The sequence below is a fragment of the Chanodichthys erythropterus genome, chromosome 11, assembly GCF_024489055.1.
Source record: "Chanodichthys erythropterus isolate Z2021 chromosome 11, ASM2448905v1, whole genome shotgun sequence".
Classification (NCBI taxonomy): Eukaryota; Metazoa; Chordata; class Actinopteri; order Cypriniformes; family Xenocyprididae; genus Chanodichthys; species Chanodichthys erythropterus.
In genome coordinates this window covers 52,778,796-52,800,009 of record NC_090231.1, presented here as the reverse complement: position 1 = coordinate 52,800,009, position 21,214 = coordinate 52,778,796, and the positions used below count along the sequence as shown (strand labels likewise).

Here is a 21,214-nt window from a genome sequence, read left to right as displayed (position 1 = left end):
TGTTTGCACTGATCAAAGATGAAGGTGAACACGGTCGCTTGTTACTTTTCTCAGCGCTGTTGCGGATGAACCAATCGCTGCTTATTCGGAAAATAATGTTTTTATAATTCTGCAGTGAATCCTAATACCAACCAGTGAAATAAGAAGATATACATGATAATATTGGACAAATGATTGTAAATAGACATGAGATTTCAGTGTTTTTCAACGGTTAGGTGTGTTTTCTGAGCCGCAGAGCGCCCCCTGTAGGAACTCCCGTGTTCCACGCATGCGCAGGAGTAGCTAGATGATAAAATTAGTCATTCTTCTCACTTCAGCTCATCGCTTGAAATGCATGTCGGTGGAGAGCGTCTGCAGTGTATTTACCCGGCTACAGTGGCGCAGGATTTCACATCATCTCCTCACATCTTTCATGATCTCTTCTGTTTGGAAACCGACCTCTATCGACATGAACGCGCTCTCATCGCCGACCAAGACCGAGATGTTTGTTTACGCAGAAGTGATCTTTTATTCTCATTTAGTCAAATGAACCTAATCGCGCTGGCCAATGTAGCCGTCTAGTGCTCAGTTCTGCCCGCTCGGAGCGTTTTGTTTAGATTGTAGTCTGCTTTAAAACATTTACCTTTGGATCTGGCCAAAAGCATCTTCACACATCAGTCGGATCAAAGAAGAGATTCGACTTTTTTCATCCGGGAGTGGGGGATAATATGTCAAGACGAAAACAGACCAACCCTTTCAAAGTGAATTGTAGGTATCCCAGGTATTGTAAACACTTTTAATTTACTAGTTCGCGCAAAACGGGCGTTTTGTCTCCTGGAGGTGATAGTGTTCATCATGTAGGGAAGCCCGAGTCATGATACACTGTGGCATTGAGTTGTTTGCTCTGGTGAAGTCTTACATCCGCATTTTACTGTACGAGCACAACAGCCAGAGGCCAGGCGTTCACAAACCATCATCACAACATGGTCACGATATCAGTGAAACCTAATCTAGAGATTGTAGATGAACCTCATGAAATATGTGCGATTTTATACCTGAACACTGGAGATGTTTCTGTTCGCCTCAGAAAATATCCTCACATGCATTTACTTGTGATAATATCACACGGATATATTTGCGATAAGACGGTAAAACCTTAAATAAAAGTCTTTAAATAAATATAAACCGCCTCTGAAAACAAGTGCAGCTGGATAACATATGAACTTTATTCGAATTCTCTTTACATATATTAACTTATTTGTATAGCACACATACATATGGTCTGTCAAACGATTAATCGCATCCAAAATAACTTTTTTTTTTACATATGTGTGTACTGTGCATAATTATGTATTAGAAATACACACATACGTGTTATATTTAATAAATCTTTGTATATACTCTGTATGTATATATATATATATATATTATATAATTTATATTATATATAAATCTTATATATGTAAATATAAAATTTTTATTAAATATATACATGCATGTGTGTGTATTTTCATATACATAATTATACACAGTACACACATATTATGTAAAAAAAAAAAAAAATTATTTTGGTTTGTTTGACCGCACATATATATAACAGTAACAGTAATTTTCAATTGTTATGAGTAAATAAAGGTGAACGCTTCCCTAGTTTTCATTAAAAAAAAATCATATTTTATATCAGTGAGCATAGAGGTTAACTCATACTTTGTCCTTTGTTGTAATGTACAACATAAAACTTAAATGTAAGGGATGATGTGCAGTCAGACGCTCATTATGAATAGTCCTCTTGGGGGCTTGTAGAATGTAGATCAAGTTTATTGATTGTTAGACTGTACATTATATCACTTATTACACAGTTAAAGGGTTAGTTCACCTGTAAGGCCTTCATTCATCTTCGGAACAAAAATTAAGATATTTTGATTAAATCTGATGGCTCAGTGAGTCCTACATAGACAGCAATGACATTTCCTCTCTCAAGATCCATAAAGGCACTAAAAACATATTGAAAACAGTTCATGTGAGTTCAGTAGTTCTAGTTTAATATTATAAAGCGACGAGAATACTTTTTGCATGCCAAAAAAAAACCTCAAAATAATGATTTTTCAACAATATCTTGTGATGGCCGATTTCAAAACACTGCTTCGGCGCTTAATGAATTGAATCAGTGACTCAGATCTATCAACTGGCTAAACTGCTGAAATCACGTGACTTGAGTCACTGATTCGATTCGTAAAGCTCCGAAGCAGTCTTTTGAAATCGGCCATCACTAGATATTGTTGAAGTCGTTATTTTGGCGCACAAAAAGTATTCTTGTCGCTTTATAATATTAAGGTAGAACCACTGAACTCAAATGAACTGATTTAAATATGTTTTAGTACCTTTATGGATCTTGAGAGAGGAAGTGTGAATGCAGGCCTCACTGAGCCATTGGATTTCATCAACAATATCTTCATTTGTGTTCCGAAGATGAACGAAGGTTGTAGAACAACATGAGCGTGAGTAATAAATGACATTATTTTCATTTTTGGGTGAACTAACCCTTTAATTACAAAACAAATGAATACATGGACAATGATTTTACTTGTTTACTTACTTGTAGAGTCAGTGCAGTGGCAGAACACGATCATAGCTATGTAAGAAACAGGTTTCCAGTGTTACAGTGGTCATTTGATAAATCAGAATCAAATATGCAAATAGGGTAATACAGGGTGTTTCAAAAAGATTTAATAAATATATTTCAAAATGGCAACATGTTACAATTGCACAAATTCCAAATGGTTTAGTGAGTGAAGTTTTACTAACCATTTTATAAATGCTCTGTGTGCCCTTCACCTGCTGCATGGACAACATCGAGATGAAACAGACGCTTTTCAGAGTGTCTGTTTCCACTGAAGTCACCGCTGCTGTGATTCTGTTTTTAAGGTCATCCAGATTAGTCGCTAATCGTGGCACAAAAACACGGTCTTTGACTTATCCCCACAAGAGAAAGTCACAGGGTGTAATACCAAGAGTGTAGCGCCAAGTCTTGGGGTCCCGTGCGACCTATCCAACTTTGAGGCAGTGTGTCATTTAGGAAACGTCAAACCTGCAGGTTCGTTTGTAATTTTTTGTGCAATTATAATATGTTGCCATTTTTAAATATATTTGTTTGAAATTGGGTCTTTTTGAACACCCTGTATATGGAAATAGTGTGTTCACTTATACACTCTTTAAAATAATGGTTCAAAAAGAGGGTTTTTGAATATAGTGATGCCAAAGAAGAACTTTTTTTTTGGTTTCCCAAAAGAACCTTTCAGTGAACAGCTTTTAATTGATTAGTTCAACTCAGAATGAAAATTTCCTGATAATTTACTCACCTCCATGTCATCCAAGATGTTTTTCTTTCTTCAGTTGAAAAGAATTTAAGGTTTTTGAGCAAGACATTCCAGGATTTTTCTTCTTATAGTGGACTTCAATGGGGACCAATGGGTTGAAGGTCCAAATTGCAGTTTCAGTGCAGCTTTAAAGGGCTCTACATGATCCCAGACCAAAATAATGGTCTTCTCTAGGGAAACGATCAGTCATTGGGTCAAAAAATAAAATTTATATACTTTTTAACCACAAATGCTCATCTTGCACTAGCTCTGCGATGCGCCACGCATTACCTGATCATGTTGGAAAGGTCCACACGTGACGTAGGCGGAAGTACTGCGGTATGGCGAAAAACTCCATCTCATTTTCTCCTTCAACTTCCAAATCGTCCGACATCACATCACAATCGTCTTTGCACATTTGCTTTGTAGACACTGGATCGGTACTTTCGCCTACGTCACGTGTGACCTTTCCAACGTGATCACATAATGCGTGGCGCATCGCAGAGCAGTGCAAGATGAGCATTTGTGGTTAAAAAGTATATACATATATTTTTATTGTTTTTGGAAAATTACAGATGGTTTCTCTAGATAAGACCCTTATTCCTCGTCTGGGATCATGTAGAGCCATTTGAAGCTGCACTGAAACTGCAATTTGGACCTTCAACCCTTTTGATCCCTATTGAAGTCCACTATAAGGAGAATAATCCTGGAATGTTTTCATCAAAAACCTTAATTTCTTTTCAACTGAAGAAAGAAAGACAAACATCTTGGATGACATGGAGGTGAGTAAATTATCAGGAAATTTTAATTCTGAAGTGAACATGAATTGGTTCTAAGGATGTTAAAGTTTCTTCATGGAACCATCGATGCCAATAAAGAACCTTTATTTTTTGCACTAGTCTCCAGCTGTGTCCTATATTTATCTGCAGACATGAGATAAAGATTGTCAGACCTGATGAAAAGACTGAAACGTTACAGTACATGTTGCTCTGTCTTTCCTTTTTTAAAGTAGAAATTGGGGGAAATGTACCATGGGAAATTTTACACCATGGGAACTTGTATGACTGATCTTGTTCTTCCATCATGCCTGGCTTTTGTCAGTTAGGCAAAGTGAGGCCTGAATTGGTTGTCTGGGTTCATCTGATGTCTGACTATGACCATTCTTCAACCCCACAAAACTAGACAGCCTGCGAGGGCCCCGTCCTCTGTCTGTTCTCAGTATTTGTTGGATTGGTGGGGCTGTGGGAGAGGGATGGTTTGAATTCAGGAGTGCTCATTGTTTGGTATCCGAGTTAAGTTTTGTCTCTGTTTGTCTGTTTTGTTCCCACCCCCCTCCACTGATTTTACCCTTTCTCTCGTGTCTGTTGGATGATGAGTTTGTCTCTTTGTCTGGATTCAGACAGACACTGCGTCACCTCCTGCCTACAGACACACAGACTCTGAGATAACATCACAGTGGCACACAGAGGGGGGAGCGAGGGTGGATGGAAGGGAGAAGACGGAGGGAGGGTGGAGAGACAGATGTACAGACAGATCTGGCAGTGGGGGATGGGCAACTCTCTTACATCAATCACGGGCTGACTGCCGTGGAGCCGCTCTGTTGGAGCGGTTCGTAGTTTAACGCTAATATCTCTCATGCAAAATCTTCTGTCCTTGTAGATGCCCCCAAACACCCTTTGAAACTGTCCCGAGGATGCTTGGGAACTCATGTCAACCTTTGGTGATGATTAGTGGATGTAAAATATTACATCCGTCGGCTGTTTTTTTCAGATAGGAAAACAACATGTGGTGGAGGCATTTCTGAAATGGTCTCTGAGCTCAAATATAGACTAAAGCTTTCTGAAGTTCTACATGCCGACACTAGAAAAACCCGATTCTAGTCCAATTTGGACTTGGTCTAACAATATATCAGTTGCCCTGAGCTAAGGCAAACATCACTATTACTATTATTGCCCATACTTAATTATGATATTATTTACCCATCTTAATGGCGTTCCAATCCTATGTGACTTTCTTTCTTATTAGAGATATAAGATATTGAGAAATGTCTAGTTTTTTAAAAAAAAAAATTATTGGCATCGATGGTTCCATGAAGACCCTTAGAGAACATAAGAAGAAAAAAAAAAAGGTTCTTTTAAGAACTTTTCACTGAAAGGTGCTCTGTGGGACCAAAAATGTCTCATCTGTGGCATTGCTGCAAAAACACCCTTTTGAAACTTTTATTTTTTAAGAGTGAAGATGATTCATTTTTTGGTTCCCTAAAGACCCTTTTCAGTGAACTCTTCTTAATGGGTTAGTTCACCAAAAAATGAAAATGCCATTTATTACTCACCCTCATGCCGTTCCACACCCGTAAGACTTTGGCTAATCTTCGGAATGCAAAGTAAGAAATTTTTGTTGAAATCCAATGGCTAAAAACACTAAAACATATATTTAAATCGTTTCATGTGAGTACAGTGGTTCAATATTAATATTATAAAGCAACGAGAATATTTTTGGTGTGCCAAAAAAACAAAATAACGACTTATATAGTGATGGCCGATTTCAAAACACTGCTTCAAAGCTTCATGTCCGCCATCCGCCATCACTATATGTCGTTTTTTTTTTTTTTTTTTTTGGCACACCAAAAATATTCTCGTCTCTTTATAATATTAATATTTAACCTGATTTAAATATGTTTTTAGCACATTAATGGACCTTGAGAGAGGAAATGTCATTGCTGGCTATGGAGGCCTCACTGAGCCATCAGATTTCAACTAAAATATCATAATTTGCGTTCCGAAGATTAACGAAGGTCTTACGGGTGTGGAACGGCATGAGGGTGAGTAATTAATGACATTCTTTTCATTTTAGGTTGAACTAACCATTTAAAATAACTTTTTTTCTTAGTGTGATAAACATTTTAATAATCTAAAGAATATTTTTCTACTATAAGAATCTGTTGTGGAATGGAAGTGTTCCATGGATGTTAAAGGGTGTACATTGGAATTCAATTGTCACCAGAACTGTTTGGTTACCAACATTCTTCAAAGAACACATTCTTTAGTGTTACGCAGAAAGTCATACAGGTTTGGAACGACATGAGGGTGAGTACATGATGACAAAATGTTCAGTTTTGGGTGTACTAATGTTTTAAGGATTTTAACTAACTCCTAACTAGTATCCAGTTATTAAAGGGATCGCGTGGTGGAAATTCACCTACAAGATTAAAGTCAGGCCTCTGAATAGTAAAATTATCAAACCTTTTATCATATAAGTACATTTTCTGGTTCATCGACATCCCATAATAGTGTCCACCTGACGTGTGTAAATATTTTTTAATTTGAAACATCTTATCTAACTCCCTAAACTTCTTCCCAGCTAACTAACCTTGACGGCAGAAAGAGTCGTCATTCAAGTTGCGTCTCATTGCATTTGTAGATTAGCTTTGCAACATCAAAGAAAGATGGAAATGCATTCAAAACAATATAGTTTTGGAGTTTTTACCAAATGTATGACAGAAAAGTGACACAATACTTAGACATAAAAATAAAAGGTAACTTATGTACATCTCCGTTCTCATCAATCAAAATCTAACCCTTACACGTACGGCATAACCTCCGTTGGGCAGCGACCTACTTGAAACCTTCAGTTACATTCTTAGACAGTTAGCACTCTTTTGAAAACTCCCTCAGTCAGAAACAACATCTCATAAAGAGATCGTAAAACTAATCCATATGAATTGAGCGGTTTAGTTCAAATTTTCTGAAGAGACTCGATCGCGTTATATGATTAACAGATTGAGTTTAGGCTTGAATTTATTCACATATAAACATTGATCAACTCAAATTACACAGCAAAAGCAAGAGGTTTGTTCTCACGTGTCAAGCAGGTTCGTTTGAGCTTCTGTTTATGTTTGCTGATCAATGTTTATATGTGAATAAAAGCCTAAATTAAATCTGCTTAGCATGTAAAACGATTGAGCCTCTTCAGAAAATTTGGACTAAACCACTCAATTCATATGGATTAGATTTATAATAGTTAGTTTTCATTTTTGGGCGAACTATCCCTTTAAGTCTGACATCACACCGTGTCTGGGTTCAAAGGCTGTATCAGATCCCTAGTAGGCAACAAACTGTGCTAATATATATGGGTGTAGTGATACAGTGATGAATTAATGCATCAATCAAATGACTAACGATATGATGAAATCAATGCAGAGCGTAAAAGAAAGAAGCAAAAAAAAAAAAAAAATATATATATATATATATATATAAATGATGAAATTTTTCTGTATAAATGTATTTTTTCAAAAACCTCAGTAAATACTTCATTTGTGATTTGCACAGAAGACTTATCATTGCTTATTTCACTGCATACGCCAATGATGAGCTGTCATCAGACGATTGATGATCTCATGTGATCTCATGTTTTTTGTGGGGTTTTTTTTCTCTTTAAATTATTTATTTTTACCCAGTTGGGATACAGGGTTTGCAACTTTCAGGGAGTTCAATTAAATGTTTAAATTATACTTTGGTTGCATTTGAATCGATAAAAATGTAACTGGTTGTGTAAAATAAACGTCCATTTTACTGTAGTTCTACCAAAAAAATCATGAGCCTAACCTTTTTCTTCATTCCAAAATTGGCCAGACAGTGATTAATCTTTTCTGAATTGGTGTCTGGGACACTGAGCATGGATTCTTTATTGTACTCAGAATTTTTAAAAGCTTAGCTTAAAGGTGTGCTACAATAGCGCTCATAAACGGCTATTCTCACTTGAAATGGAGTAGAGCATACAGCATTATCAGAAGGTTGATGTCGCAACTTAAAGGGATAGTTCACCCAAAAATGAAAATTCTGTCATTAATTACTCACCTTCATGTTGATCCAAACCCGTAAGACCTTTGTTCATCTACGAAACACAAATTAAGATATTTTTAATAAAATCCAATGGCTCAATGAGGCCTCTAGTTAATTAACACTTTCAGATGCCCAGAAAGCTACTAAAGACCTATTTAAAACAGTGCATGTGACTGTGGTTCAACCTTTTAAAATTATGAAGCGACGAGAATACTTTTCTCACCAAAAAAAACTAAATGATTTTTCAACAATATCTAGTGATGGGCGATTTCAAAACACTGCTTTATGAATCTTTTGTTTCGAATCAGTGGTTCGGAGGTGTATCAAACTACCAAAGTTGCGCCCCCAAGTGGTGAACCATTGAAATTTCGGAACACTTATGACGTAACGAAGCCTCGTTTACTGAAATCACATGACTTTGGCAGTTTGATACACACTCTGAACCACTGATTCGAAACAAAAGATTCGTAAAGCTTCATGAAGCAGTGTTTTGAAATCGCCCATCACTAGATATTGTTGAATAAAGTCGTTGTTTAGTTTTTTTTGGCGCACAAAGTATTCTTGTCGCTTCATAACATTAAGGTTGAACCACTGTAGTCACATGATCTGTTTTAAATGTGTCTTCAGTACCTTTCTGGGCACTGAAAGTGTAAATTAACTAGAGGCCTCACTGAGCCATCAGATTTTATCAAAAATATCTTAATTTGTGTTCCGAAGATGAACGAAGGTCTTACGGGTTTAGAACGACATAAGGCCGAGTAATAAATGACATAATTTTCATTTTTGGGTGAATTCATCCCACACTGTTACAGACATGAATGATACCTCAAATCAGGTGTTACTTTTATAAGAGATCAGATACAATTTTTGCCTGATGAACAATAAAACGGATTGTAAAATCCTATAGATCTTCAAAGGACGGTCTTGGGCCAGTAAACAACCACCTAGAACACCCTAGCAACCATTATGAACACCGTAGCAACTCCTTGTCAACCTCCCAGAACACTGTAGCATGTCACACTTTTCATTAGAAAGCATTTAAATCTGGTTTTATTAGTATGCTGGTTGCTGTTCATGTTACTCATTAAAGCAGGTTTGCAGAAGGTGTTTGGTAGATGGCAGCAATGGAGTAATGGGATGCATGCAGGGTGGGAAGCAGCTCCGTGTGGGCGTATGGAGTGCTTCTGGAGGAGATTATTCTCACATTAGAGGCACGGACTCGCCGTGCAGGAGATGCAGGCTGTTTCCTCTGGGACTGCAGTGTATGTTGTGGGTTCAGCACAACGTGGGGGTTGGTGAGCGTTTGTTTGTAATGTGTTAATGCAGCATCAACTATTGTTCTGATCACAGAACACCACTGCATCTCTGGACCTAGCTGCCCCTGTTGTTGATACGATCTGTCTTTTCTTTGAAATTCAAAGTGAGAATTAATTCAGATTCAGGCTTTTTGATGAGTTGAAAACATTGAGTCCAGGATTCTTTTTGGTACCACGGAAGCCTGTATTTATAATAAATTATAAGGGTGTTCTTAAAGGGATAGTTCACTGAAAAATAGAAAATTCTGTCATCATTTACTCACCCTTATGCTGTTCCAAATCTGTATGAGTTTGTTTCTTCTGCTGAACACAAAAGAAGATATTTTGAATAATGTCTGTTACTGTCAACTGTCTGGTTACCAACATTCTTTAAAATGTCTTTTTTTTAGTTCAACAGAAAAAAAAATTACTTATACCAGTTTGGAACCATCATAAAGGTGAAAAGATCAGGCAATTTAACAGGAAAGAAATGGTTTTTAAAGCTTTTTGACAGTTATAGTGCCACCTGTGGTCCGATCTCCATAAAAGTTTGCTTGCTTGTTTAGAATCACGTCACATGCGTTCACCTATTTTCGTGAAGTTCTGAGTTTTCGTTTAGGTTTTATAGGCTTTTGAGTATATTTTGCCACACCCATTTTCTATATTTCCCTATCATAGCTACTCAAATGGTAAAGTTCAACTTTTTTTTTTGATAATTATTGATCTAGAGAGTCCAGAGAATTGTACTGCACTAGTTTGGTTTCCGATCGGGCAAAAAACCTAGGACTAGTTCACAAAAGTAGTTTTTTTTTTTTTTTTTTTACAATAAAACAAATATTTAATTAATGTTTTGATTGACACCAGTTTGGAACATCATAAAGGTGAGTAAATGATAATATTTTAATTTTGGGGTGAACTATGCCTTTGAAGGCATTATATTGCTTGCATAATGCCTTATAAAAAAAATTAAGTTGTATTATCTCATGAATAATAACTGTTGTCAAGATACCAAAATTATGACTTTGAGATACCTAACTAAAATATCTCAATCTCAATACCAATATTGAACGGATTGCACAGCAAAAACCTGGAAAAGTAATAATAATCGACAGAACGTGGAACTTAAAATTTCTTGTTTATTTTTTTATTTAAACACCATTATTTGCAATTTAAGGAAAAGTGTTACCAGTGTGAACACTGTCAAAATACAGAGATGTTTGCAACATTGATAAGTTAGATAAAAGAATAAAGCCAATTAATAATTATTGCTCTCGATTGCCTCAAACTCAACTTTGACAAAATAAATCACACTCATTTGACATCTATTTGAGGACGAGCATCATGTAGGCTACTTGTGTTATAAATAACATTCAGTAACCTGTCGTTTAGTGGTTGGCAGTATGACCAGATTCTTATTTTAATTTTATTTCAGAATAATAATATCTAAATATAGCTGCGAGCAGCTTGAATATAGGGTTCAAGCGCTTTAATGCCTTTAAGCACATGCGTAAAAAAGGTATTATGTTTTATTTAGCAAGCAATCTTAATAAATGATGGAAAAGATCAGGCAATTTAACAGGAAAGAAATGGTTTTTAAAGCTTTTTTACAGTTATAGTGCCACCTGTGGTCCGCCTCCATAAAAGTTTGCTTGCTTGTTTAGAATCACGTCACATGCGTTCACCTATTTTCGTGAAGTTCTGAGTTTTCGTTTAGGTTTTATAGGCTTTTGAGTATATTTTGCCACACCCATTTTCTATATTTCCCTATCATAGCTACTCAAATGGTAAAGTTCAACTTTTTTTGATAATTATTGATCTAGAGAGTCCAGAGAATTGTACTGCACAAGTTTGGTTTCCGATCGGGCAAAAAACCTAGGATTAGTTCACAAAAGTATTTTTTTTTTTACATTAAAACAAATATTAAATGAATGTTTTGATTGACAGCAGTGGTTCTTGAGGCAAAGTTGTTCAGTATGAGGAGATCCATCAAATGATATGAACATTGTGTGGATCTGTGAAACACCATGATACTCGTTAGCGCCAACTAGTGGCCGATTTCTTTCAAAATTCTTACAGACCTCTAGGACCATGAGTCAAACATGCCCACCGAGTTTTGTTCCGATCGGCCTCCGTTAACCTTGTCTAATATAGGTGCTCAAAATACATTGGCCGATGGCGGCCATGTTTTTCGAGATACACCAGTGTCCTCATAGACAATCATGTCTCCTTGGACCAAGACACTGTATGCCAATTTTCAAGTCAGTCGGGCTAACGGTTGCATAGTTATAGCTGTTTTCATGTTTTTTTCCCATGTTGTAGTGCCACCAAGTGTCCAATTGCCGCAATTTTTTTTTTTTACTGAAAATCTCATTCCGTTCAAGATTTACAGCCATTTTAGTAAAAGTCAATATGGTTTTGTTGATTTTACATATAAATAAACAATAAAATGTTTGAAGCAAATGTGTCATATAACCCATTCGTGATGTCTTATGGCTGTTTTCGTTTTTCAAAATATCTTCTTTTTGTGTCCCACAATGACGTGAAGTAAAAAAAGAAAGAATTTATTTTTGGGTGAAATATCCCTAAAAAATTTAATAAAATAAATATAAAAAGTATTATAATAAATATGATAAGTATTAATGTTCGGCTTGTAACTTGTCCCACACCATTTGTGCAACGGTCATTAACGAGATCTCAAATTGTAAATCTATATTTTTGGCATTAAAAACACAAAATTCTATTGACTTATATTGAAGAATATGATATTCTAATCTCAGGTCCAAAGACTTGCTGGGATCATTTATCATGGGCCTGTAAGCAACACCCTAGCAACCACCCAGAAATGCACTAAAACACTCAAAATACCTCGGCAACCAAAGCAGTTTTTTGTATGTGCAAGCCCAACTCAAAAACTAGTTTTACATATAGTGGCATTCTCAGTGACTGTTGTTTCACTCACAGGGCCTTTTCACACGACTGGGTTGTCCGGCCCTCAGCACACTTTTGAGATGGATGCTAGAGATGACTTCATTGAAGACGGCGAATGCCATAGCAACAACTCACAGGAACATGAAGAGCAAGACAGCACAAGTGGTGAGCTACCCGGCTTCAAAGGCAACTCACGACTACTGTCTGTGAATTTATTTATATATTTGCTTACTGCTCATAAAGTATTAAAAATCCAGGAAGACAACTGTGATTGTTCTGTACAGTGTTAAGACTTAAATAAGAAAAGCAAAGCAAAGTGACCTGTAATGGAGCCATTGATAATATTATGAATCTTTGTCCTATGCTGCCAGATGACGGTGATAGTGATTTTGATAAGGATGACTCCTCAAATGCCTCTGCTGATTACAGCATGATGAGTAATAAGAGCAGCCAAGGCCTCATACTACAGGATGACGTCAAGGAGGTGAGGGATGCGTGTTTAATGTTATCTTGCATTCTTCTTTTATCACATGATTTGCATTACCAGCTTTGTCATAGACAACTCGAAAAATTCTTCAGCCTCGACCAATATCATTTTAATGATTTACAAATAGATTGAAATATAATATTCTATCCCTAACTTCTAACCTAAAAATCTAAATGTAAACATTACCAACATGTTAGTATTTTGTGTGTGTGGGGGGGGGGGGTCTTTTGTCATTAAAAAATAATGTTATAATTAAAAATATATAAAAAATTTTTTTATTTTTTTTATTTCTCTGAATTTTTGGTTAAATATTACCTATATATTTATTCATAAGATTCACATTTTCAGATTCCCACAGATTCTGAGTAGATTGAGATGAGATATATATTATATATATATATATATAAGATGTTAAATTAACACTTGAGTGCGGTGTGTGTGTGTGTATATATATATATATATATATAATATACACACACCGCACTCAAGTGTTAATTTAACATCTTTGTACTGTTTAAAATGATTAATTAAATTTCAGATTTGTAGCAGATTTCCACACTGAATTTATTAAATTTCATAACACTTTTAAAAGCATGCAGCCATCTTAAGAATTTTGTGTTTGAACTTGTGTTTTTGCGGTAGCTCTGTATATTTCTAATGGAATTGCTGTCGAAGAGTGATTAGATGGTAAAGTGGATTTACTTATTGTAGAGTTAATGGAAGTTATCATGAGCATTTTCATGTCTGAAGCGGATGTCAAAACAAATGTCAGAAGACCAGGAAGTTTTTTAAATGAGTGGTTCATAAATCCGTAAGATCTTACCTTTGTTCTGTGGAGATACAAACCGGAAGACAGAACAAAATGAGCTCAGCTCTAAAAAGGGTACATAAAGGTCTATAATTGACTCATTTAATTTACAAGCCTGTTTGATTTCATAAAATTGAGGTGAAGAGCATTACATAATTCTTTGCCATTACATCTTGAAGGGTTGATAGATATTTTTGTAGGGTGACTCATGGCTCTATAGCAACCCAGTTTAAATGACAGTTGGAATGAGTCACAAAGGCTTATGGATTCATTTGTCTACCAGTGTCGCATCAGTCATCTGCAGCTACAGTTATTATCAGTTTAGTCATTTCACTTCTGTTCAATCATACTATATAAAAAAAAAATTACACTACATTTCAGACTGCAAGTCTTGTTACTCTAAGCTTTTATCTGTTTGTTGGTCCATTATGTGTTTTAGGAGAGTGAGGAGGGGACAGACCAGGGGAGCAATTTTGCTTGTCCTCTTTGTTCCCTGGAGTTCAGTGGCCCAGATCAGCTCATCGCACATGTCTACCAGGTGAGGACAACTTAATCCTCTTGTATCTTTTAGACTCTGTTTACCCCTGGTATTAAAATCCATCTCTTGGGTCCAAAACGTTTTGTTATCAGATCACTCAAACTGCATTTGGAGTAGGGCTGCCCTCAACTAAAGATTTTTCTAGTCAACTAGTAGCTGTTCATTTAAAGGTGCCATAGATTCAAAAATTGAATTTACCTCGGCATAGTTGAATAACAAGAGTTCAGTACATGGAAATGACATACAGTGAGTCTCAAACACCATTGTTTCCTCCTCCTTATATAAATCTCTTTTGTTTAAAAGACCTCGGAAGAACAGGCGAATCTCTACATAACACTGACTGTTACGTAACAGTCAGGATCATTAATATGTACGCCCCCAATATTTGCATAAGCCAGCCCATGTTCAAGGCATTACACAAGGGCAGCCAGTATTAACGTCTGGATCTGCACAGCTGAATCATCAGACCAGGTAAGCAAGCAAGGACAATAGCGAAAAATGGCAGATGGAGCGATAATAACTGACATGATCCATGATTACATGATATTTTTAGTGATATTTGTAAATTGTCTTTCTAAATGTTTTGTTAGCATGTTGCTAATGTACTGTTAAATGTGTTTAAAGTTACCATCGTTTCTTACTGTATTCACAGAGACAAGAGCCGTCGCTATTTTCATTATTAAACACTTGCAGTCTGTATAATTCATAAACACAACTTCATTCTTTATAAATCTCTCCAACAGTGTGTAATGTTAGCTTTAGCCACGCAACATAGCCTCAAACTCATTCAGAATCAAATGTAAACATCCAAATAAATACTATACTCACATGATCCGAAGCATGCATGACTAACATTTTGTAAAGATCCATTTGAGGGTTATATTAGCTGTGTGAACTTTGTTTATGCACTGTTTTATAGTCGCGAGCTCGGGGGTAGGGAGCGCAAGGATTTAAAGGGGCGGCGCAGCCTGAATCGGTGCATAATTAATGATGCCCCAAAATAGGCAGTTAAAAAAATTAATTAAAAAAAAAAAAATCTATGGGGTATTTTGAGTTGAAACTTCAGACACATTCAGGGGACACCTTAGACTTATATTATACCTTGTGAAAAAAACGTTCTAGGGCACCTTTAAGCCATTAGTCGACTAAACGCTTGTTTATATTAATGAGCCATAAATCATAATAATGAGCTTTTAATTGCCTATACATAATACATAGCCTGATCAGTGCTCAAGCACACGCATAACGTTTGTCAAAGCGCAACGGCAGACGTGATGATTATGAGTGTGTCATGAACTGTCTAGATTAAGTCAACGATGATGACTCATCATCTCTGCAATAGGGGATGCGCCTATATGAAGTTTCATATGGATTACATAATCTGAGGATATTTATTTTCCAGTTGAATTTGTTCATGTAAAAGTAGACATTTCAAGCATTCTATAGATATATTTCTCATGTTTGTGAGGCAAGTATACGCTGAGTTTCGGTATGTCATGCACTAAGCACGCTCTCCACACAAGCATGGATATTTTCCTAATAATAGCACACATTTATCTAGGACTAGGCTAACGTTAGAGTGAACAGACTTTTAAAGTTGCTACTACTTACATGTTTCAAGTGATAAGCCATATTTGAGGTCGATGAGTGATAGACAAATGTTTGGATTTCCTGCAGTTAACAATCTGTCCCTAATATAGTGCGTGACTTCGCCACTTCCTGTGGAGTTTTTTTTTCTGCGACTAATAAAATCTTGGTCGACCGAGCCTCTTCTAGTCGACTATTAGAGGGCAGCCCTAATTTGGAGCTTGTCAATTACATGCAGATTGTGAAGAACATCTAAAGGCTGGAATATACTACACAACTTTTAAAAACTGAACACTTGTCAACTTTATAAATGGTTACAGACTAAGACTGGTGTCCTGACTTTTCAAACCATTTACGATAAATGGAGACTGCCTTAAACGATAAGTTCATGGTACTAACTCTAGTCCCCATTGTAAATGCTTGAACAATGACCAGTATATTATTTAAAATTGTCCGGAAGACAGAATGTCATGTGAGTTTGGAACAACGTGAGGTTGAGTGAATAACTATTTTTGGGACTGTTCCTTTAAGTCTCTTCAGTTGAGAAGAATTTATGTATGAACTCTCTTGTCTTATTTTCTGTGACCAGCACACAGCTGTGGGTGGCAGTAAGAGTTATATCTGTCCTGTTTGTGGACGAGCTCTCAGTTCTCCAGGCTCTCTTGGCCGCCATCTTCTCATCCATTCAGAGGACCGTCTGTCCAACTGTGCAGTGTGTGGGGCTCGCTTCACAGACACCAACAACTTCAACAGGTCAGTTCTTTCCTTGAGACATGATTTTATCAGGATGCTTCATTTTTTTTTTTTTTTTTTAAGAAACTCTTAACAGTTTTCTGTTCTGAATTTGTAGAGGAAAGTTGAAGGAATTCCTCGACACAAGCAGTATAGAGATCAACAGTGAGGGTGAGGCCTGTGCCATGTCCAACTCTCTACCCAGAAGCCCTATGAATAACCCCAGCACAAATCCTGGTCCTGTACTGACCTCATTGCCAGATGGTCTTCTCCCTTCTGCACCTCCTCTTCCCTCACTCTCTGACAGCCTCAGTCCTTCCAGCACTGGCCTTCCGCCTCTTCCAGACCTCATGAACCCTATGCCTGTGTACCCGGCTGGAGTTTTGTTGGTCTGCAACAGCTGCGTAGCCTACCAGCAACTTGTGGATGCCCAATCGCCATCCATGAGGAAATGGGCAATGCGTAGGAAGAACGAACCCGTAGAGGTGCGGATGCAGCGGCTGGAACGTGAGCGAACGGCCAAGAAGAGCAAGAGGGCATGCGAGACACCGGAGGAGCGGGAGATGCGTCGCTTACGAGACCGCGAGGCAAAGCGGCTGCAAAGGATGCAGGAGACAGATGAGCAGCGGGCACGTCGTCTACAGCGTGACCGGGAGGCCATGCGACTCAAACGGGCCAACGAAACACCTGAGAAGAGGCAGGCACGGCTAATCCGTGAGAGGGAGGCCAAGAGGCTAAAGCGGCGCTTGGAGAAGATAGACCCATCGCTGAGAAACCAGATCGAGCATGACCCTGCTGCAATGGCTGCGCTCACTGCTGACATGAATCTTTTCCAGTTTTCCTTCCCCATGTCCGTTCCCTCCATGGACAATGGACTGTTTATGAAGCTTCCCTAACAAGCACAGCTCCAAACACCTCTCAGCCCGGCATTTGAGAAGAACTTGCCATTCTTAAAGAATACCTATCTTGACTATAACTGTGATGAGAATGTTATGCTCTTGCAGTTTCAAGGAGGCGCTCACCCTGACAGCGATTTGCAGTGATGTAGGTCCCAGATGTCGTTCATTTTCAATGAGAGATTTGAGGCAACATGAGAGACCATGTGTTGCAATGCAACAGTGTTGAGCAGAGTTCAACTTTATGCAGACAGGCAGCAACACATGTGGCGACTACCAGTGGGAGTGTAGACAGCGATGCTCACGTGATCTGCTGCCTGAAACAGTTGGATATTGCAGTACAGAAGTGGTTCTACTGGACAGACGAGGCAGGCAATTGCTTCAAATTGCAGTTGGATAACCCCAGAGGGTGATGGATTACAGTAGTCAACAGCAAGAAGAAATAAACCTCCTTAAAACCAGTGCTCAACAATGTTTAGTAAACTATGATGACATTTTTGAGAACTCACCTAATCCCTTTAGCTGTGACCTCAGTGAAATAAGAGTGAGATGATGTAGATGATGTTCCCATCTGGTAGTCGGAGGAGGAAAAAAGGGGCCACCAGTCAAGTAGAACGCCCACTAGGAACCAACAGTATGGCAACTTGCTGACCTCCTCGTATGTAATTTAATTGCTGTCAGTGTGAACGACCCTTTATGGATTTAGGCAGAAATTGATTTACAAAATGAACTGAACTTGTATAAAAAAAATCCAACTTTCACAGAAGGGAAACGAGGCAAACATGTTTCCCTATCTTTAAGCATGTTTTAGGAGATCGGTCTACTTAATTTTCAAGGCTCAGACATTTAGCCATCTTTTTTCAGAGCAGTGAGGCCTTTCCCTAAGGAGGTTCTCTGTTTGCACACGGACCTACAGTGACAGGAGTGAGACGTGTAGCCACACTTCACACTCAGCCTACGGTTCAAATTTGCCAGTCTAAAAGGTTGGAGTTTACCTGCAACTATGGCTCATCTCCCAGGACCCTAGATTGGGTCACTACTAGCTCATATTCACAGAACCAACTACCTCACCATGGGCTCTTTGCATGGCCTAGTCACAATCTGTGGTCTTGACCAGGACCAAAGGGGCTGTGCAGGACCACACACTGACTCAATGTTCCTAATGCCAACACCTACTATAGTCCAGGGGTGTCCAATCCTGCTCCTGGAGGACCACCTTCATGTAGTTCAGCCACAACCCTAATTAAACACTCCTGAACCATCTAATCAAGGCATTCAGGGTTACTTGAAACCTCCAGGCAGGTGTGTTGGAGCAGATTAGAGATGAGCTCCTAAAGCTTAAAAATGCTCCCTTCGGATGCATTCCAATCTCAGGAGGTATTAAGGCACATCCAAATACAATGTTTGCTTCACTTCCTGTCTCCTGAGATACCTTCATCTGATCGATTTGTGAAGGCAGCATAGATGTATCCTTCACTGCCTTTGATATCCCACAATCCTGTGCTTTCCATTCTGTGAAAGCAGAGCTATAAAATAAAAATGGCATCTGAAAGTTGCAGTTGGTGGTCAGTTTCTACGTTTTTTACCAACATTTTCACACTTACGATGTCATTTCTAGCAAGAAATCACTATTGCAGTAATTAAATATTTGCTTAGTTATCACCAAAGCTCTCTCTATTGTGCTGTAGATCATTAAACCATTACGCTGCCTCAGAAGTAGGGCTTAGACAATTAATCTGTATCGCGAATTGAGAAATGATTCTGGATCGATTCTGAGAATTTCCGAATGCATCGTGATTCTCTCTCGAATTGATTCTGAGCTTAGTTTTTAACAGCAGATGGCACTGCATGCTTTAGAAACGGCCATAATCTGCTTGCTTTCAATTCCTTACACACACTTCAACCTTCTATGAAATAATCATTCATAAAGTTCACTTACTTGGACACAGACTCAGCCAAATGCATAACCGCTCTTCTTCACGAGCATTTAAGCGTGCGGTTAAAAAATAGTCATCTGCTGGTAAAATCTAAGCTCAGAATCGATTCAAGAGAGAATCACGAAGCATTTGGAAAATCTCAGAATCGAGCCATGAATCGTAATGCATAGATTTATCTTCCCATCCCAGTCCGAAATCAGTTTCGCAAGGTACCTTCGTGCGCAAACGCTTCCTACAAGTCATTGCCTGATAAGGCAGCGAGGCAACAAATCATCTGCCTAAGTTTTCAGGCGCAGCCTACATGAAGGTGGCCCTCCTGGAGTAGGATTGGACACACCTGCTATTATCATTGCTCTACATGTTTGCTGAAATGACAACTTTATTTAAATGCTGTTTGAATGCCACTGATCCAAATGGTGAAATCTATGTGGGCTTGTGGTCTCCTGGTCTTTCTTTACACCGGTTTTGCATCCACAAGACCATATTTATCAAGATTTACAAGAATGCCACCTTTGCCGCCAATATGCCCCTCAATGCACCCTTTAGTTGAGCCCGGACTATTTGAGTGTGGACTCCAAGAAAGATCTCAAGGGCTGAGGGTAACATTTGGGACAACTTCTATGGAGGATATTGTCTTTTTCAAAAGAGGAAGGTTATCTCTGTGGATGTACTGTTAATTACTGAAAGTATCCGCTTCGAAGCACATACAGCACACTTCTCTGACCTCCCAAAGGCTTTATACCTTATCACAATGCTACACGGGTTGTTTTTTTTCTAGGAACTCAGGGATGGTGTGGATCATCGGCATCCTCACGGCCTGAGAACATAGAGGAGCAGGAGACCTCCTCTTCCCAATTCTTCATTATCATCATCACTCTCAGACCAGATACTACCTTATACTTACCTTTACTGGTCACATTGGCCTTTTTTCTCTTATTCAGACTGCAAACTCCCCACCTGAGCCAAAATGTCGATAAGGATATTACGCAACTCCATTACATCTCAACTAACCAACCAGTCTCTGCCCTCTGCTGCTGTCACTGTACTGTAAAATGTGTATGTTACCTCTTTAAACTAGTGTGGTCCCGCACTGGACCTGGGAATGCTTGTTGTTAATGGTGAGGCACTTAGTGTGTGCTCAATCTTTATGGCAACACAAGTAGTGTACAAATTCAAAAAAAAGGTTGCCTTTGTCACTGGAAAGTTATTCTTTGGTTTTATATTTAATGATTTAAATGATTTTGTGTGCTATTTCAATGAGATGTGCAATGATGTAAAGGTTTAGTGAATGCATGTACAATGAAACAATCAGGACAAACACTTCCAGAGAGCAATCCCTCCTATATGACGCAGTAATAATGCTGCATATGTATGCTAAAAATGGAAATAAGGTAAATACACAAAATGTTTCACACTAATATAAAGGTGAAGTGTGTAATTTCTGTGCCACTGTCAGATGACAAAAATAATACTTGCATCCCAAACATTGCCCCCTGTCTTCCATTGTTCAGACAAACAGGTACTCCCATCCCAAATGCAAACCGACCCAGAGGTTGACAAGTTGGAACTCCCAACAAACAGAGCAAAAGCACCACAGAGTCAGTGTTTACAGCAGTGTTTCTCAAATGTTTTCAGGTGGTTGACCACTTCAAATGTGAAAGGAAAAGAGTGGACCACCAAATCTCATTTGGGGGTCTTATTCTACGGAGCCCCTAAAGCAGGGGTGGGGAACGTTGATCCTGGAGGGCCATTGTCCTGCAGAGTTTAGCTCCAACCCTGAAAAAAACACTCATCTGCCTGTTACTTTAATAATCCTGAAGACTTTGATTA

General features: G+C 38.2%; 1 protein-coding gene across 2 annotated transcripts; it reads left to right on the top strand.

Moving 5' to 3' along the window:
- Positions 1 to 331: 331 nt before the first annotated feature.
- Positions 332 to 21,083, top strand: znf821 (zinc finger protein 821). 2 transcript variants are annotated; one of them, XM_067400031.1, is made up of 6 exons: positions 332 to 747; positions 12,433 to 12,564; positions 12,771 to 12,883; positions 14,134 to 14,232; positions 16,409 to 16,572; positions 16,670 to 21,083. In XM_067400031.1, exons 1-6 carry the CDS (start codon positions 708 to 710, stop codon positions 17,445 to 17,447), a joined length of 1,326 nt encoding a protein of 441 aa, XP_067256132.1. In that variant the 5' UTR covers positions 332 to 707; the 3' UTR covers positions 17,448 to 21,083. The 2 variants fall into 2 exon arrangements, with proteins under 2 accessions (XP_067256132.1, XP_067256133.1); XM_067400032.1 differs by having other exon boundaries at positions 332 to 760.
- The last annotated feature ends 131 nt before the right edge of the window (positions 21,084 to 21,214 follow it).

Coding starts and splice junctions, on each gene's coding strand:
- znf821 (XM_067400031.1), top strand. CDS start 708: ATGTCAAGACGAAAACAGACCAACCCTTTCAAAGTGAATT. Junction 12,565..12,770: donor AGAGCAAGACAGCACAAGTG/GTGAGCTACCCG, acceptor CTATGCTGCCAG/ATGACGGTGATAGTGATTTT. Junction 14,233..16,408: donor TCATCGCACATGTCTACCAG/GTGAGGACAACT, acceptor TTCTGTGACCAG/CACACAGCTGTGGGTGGCAG.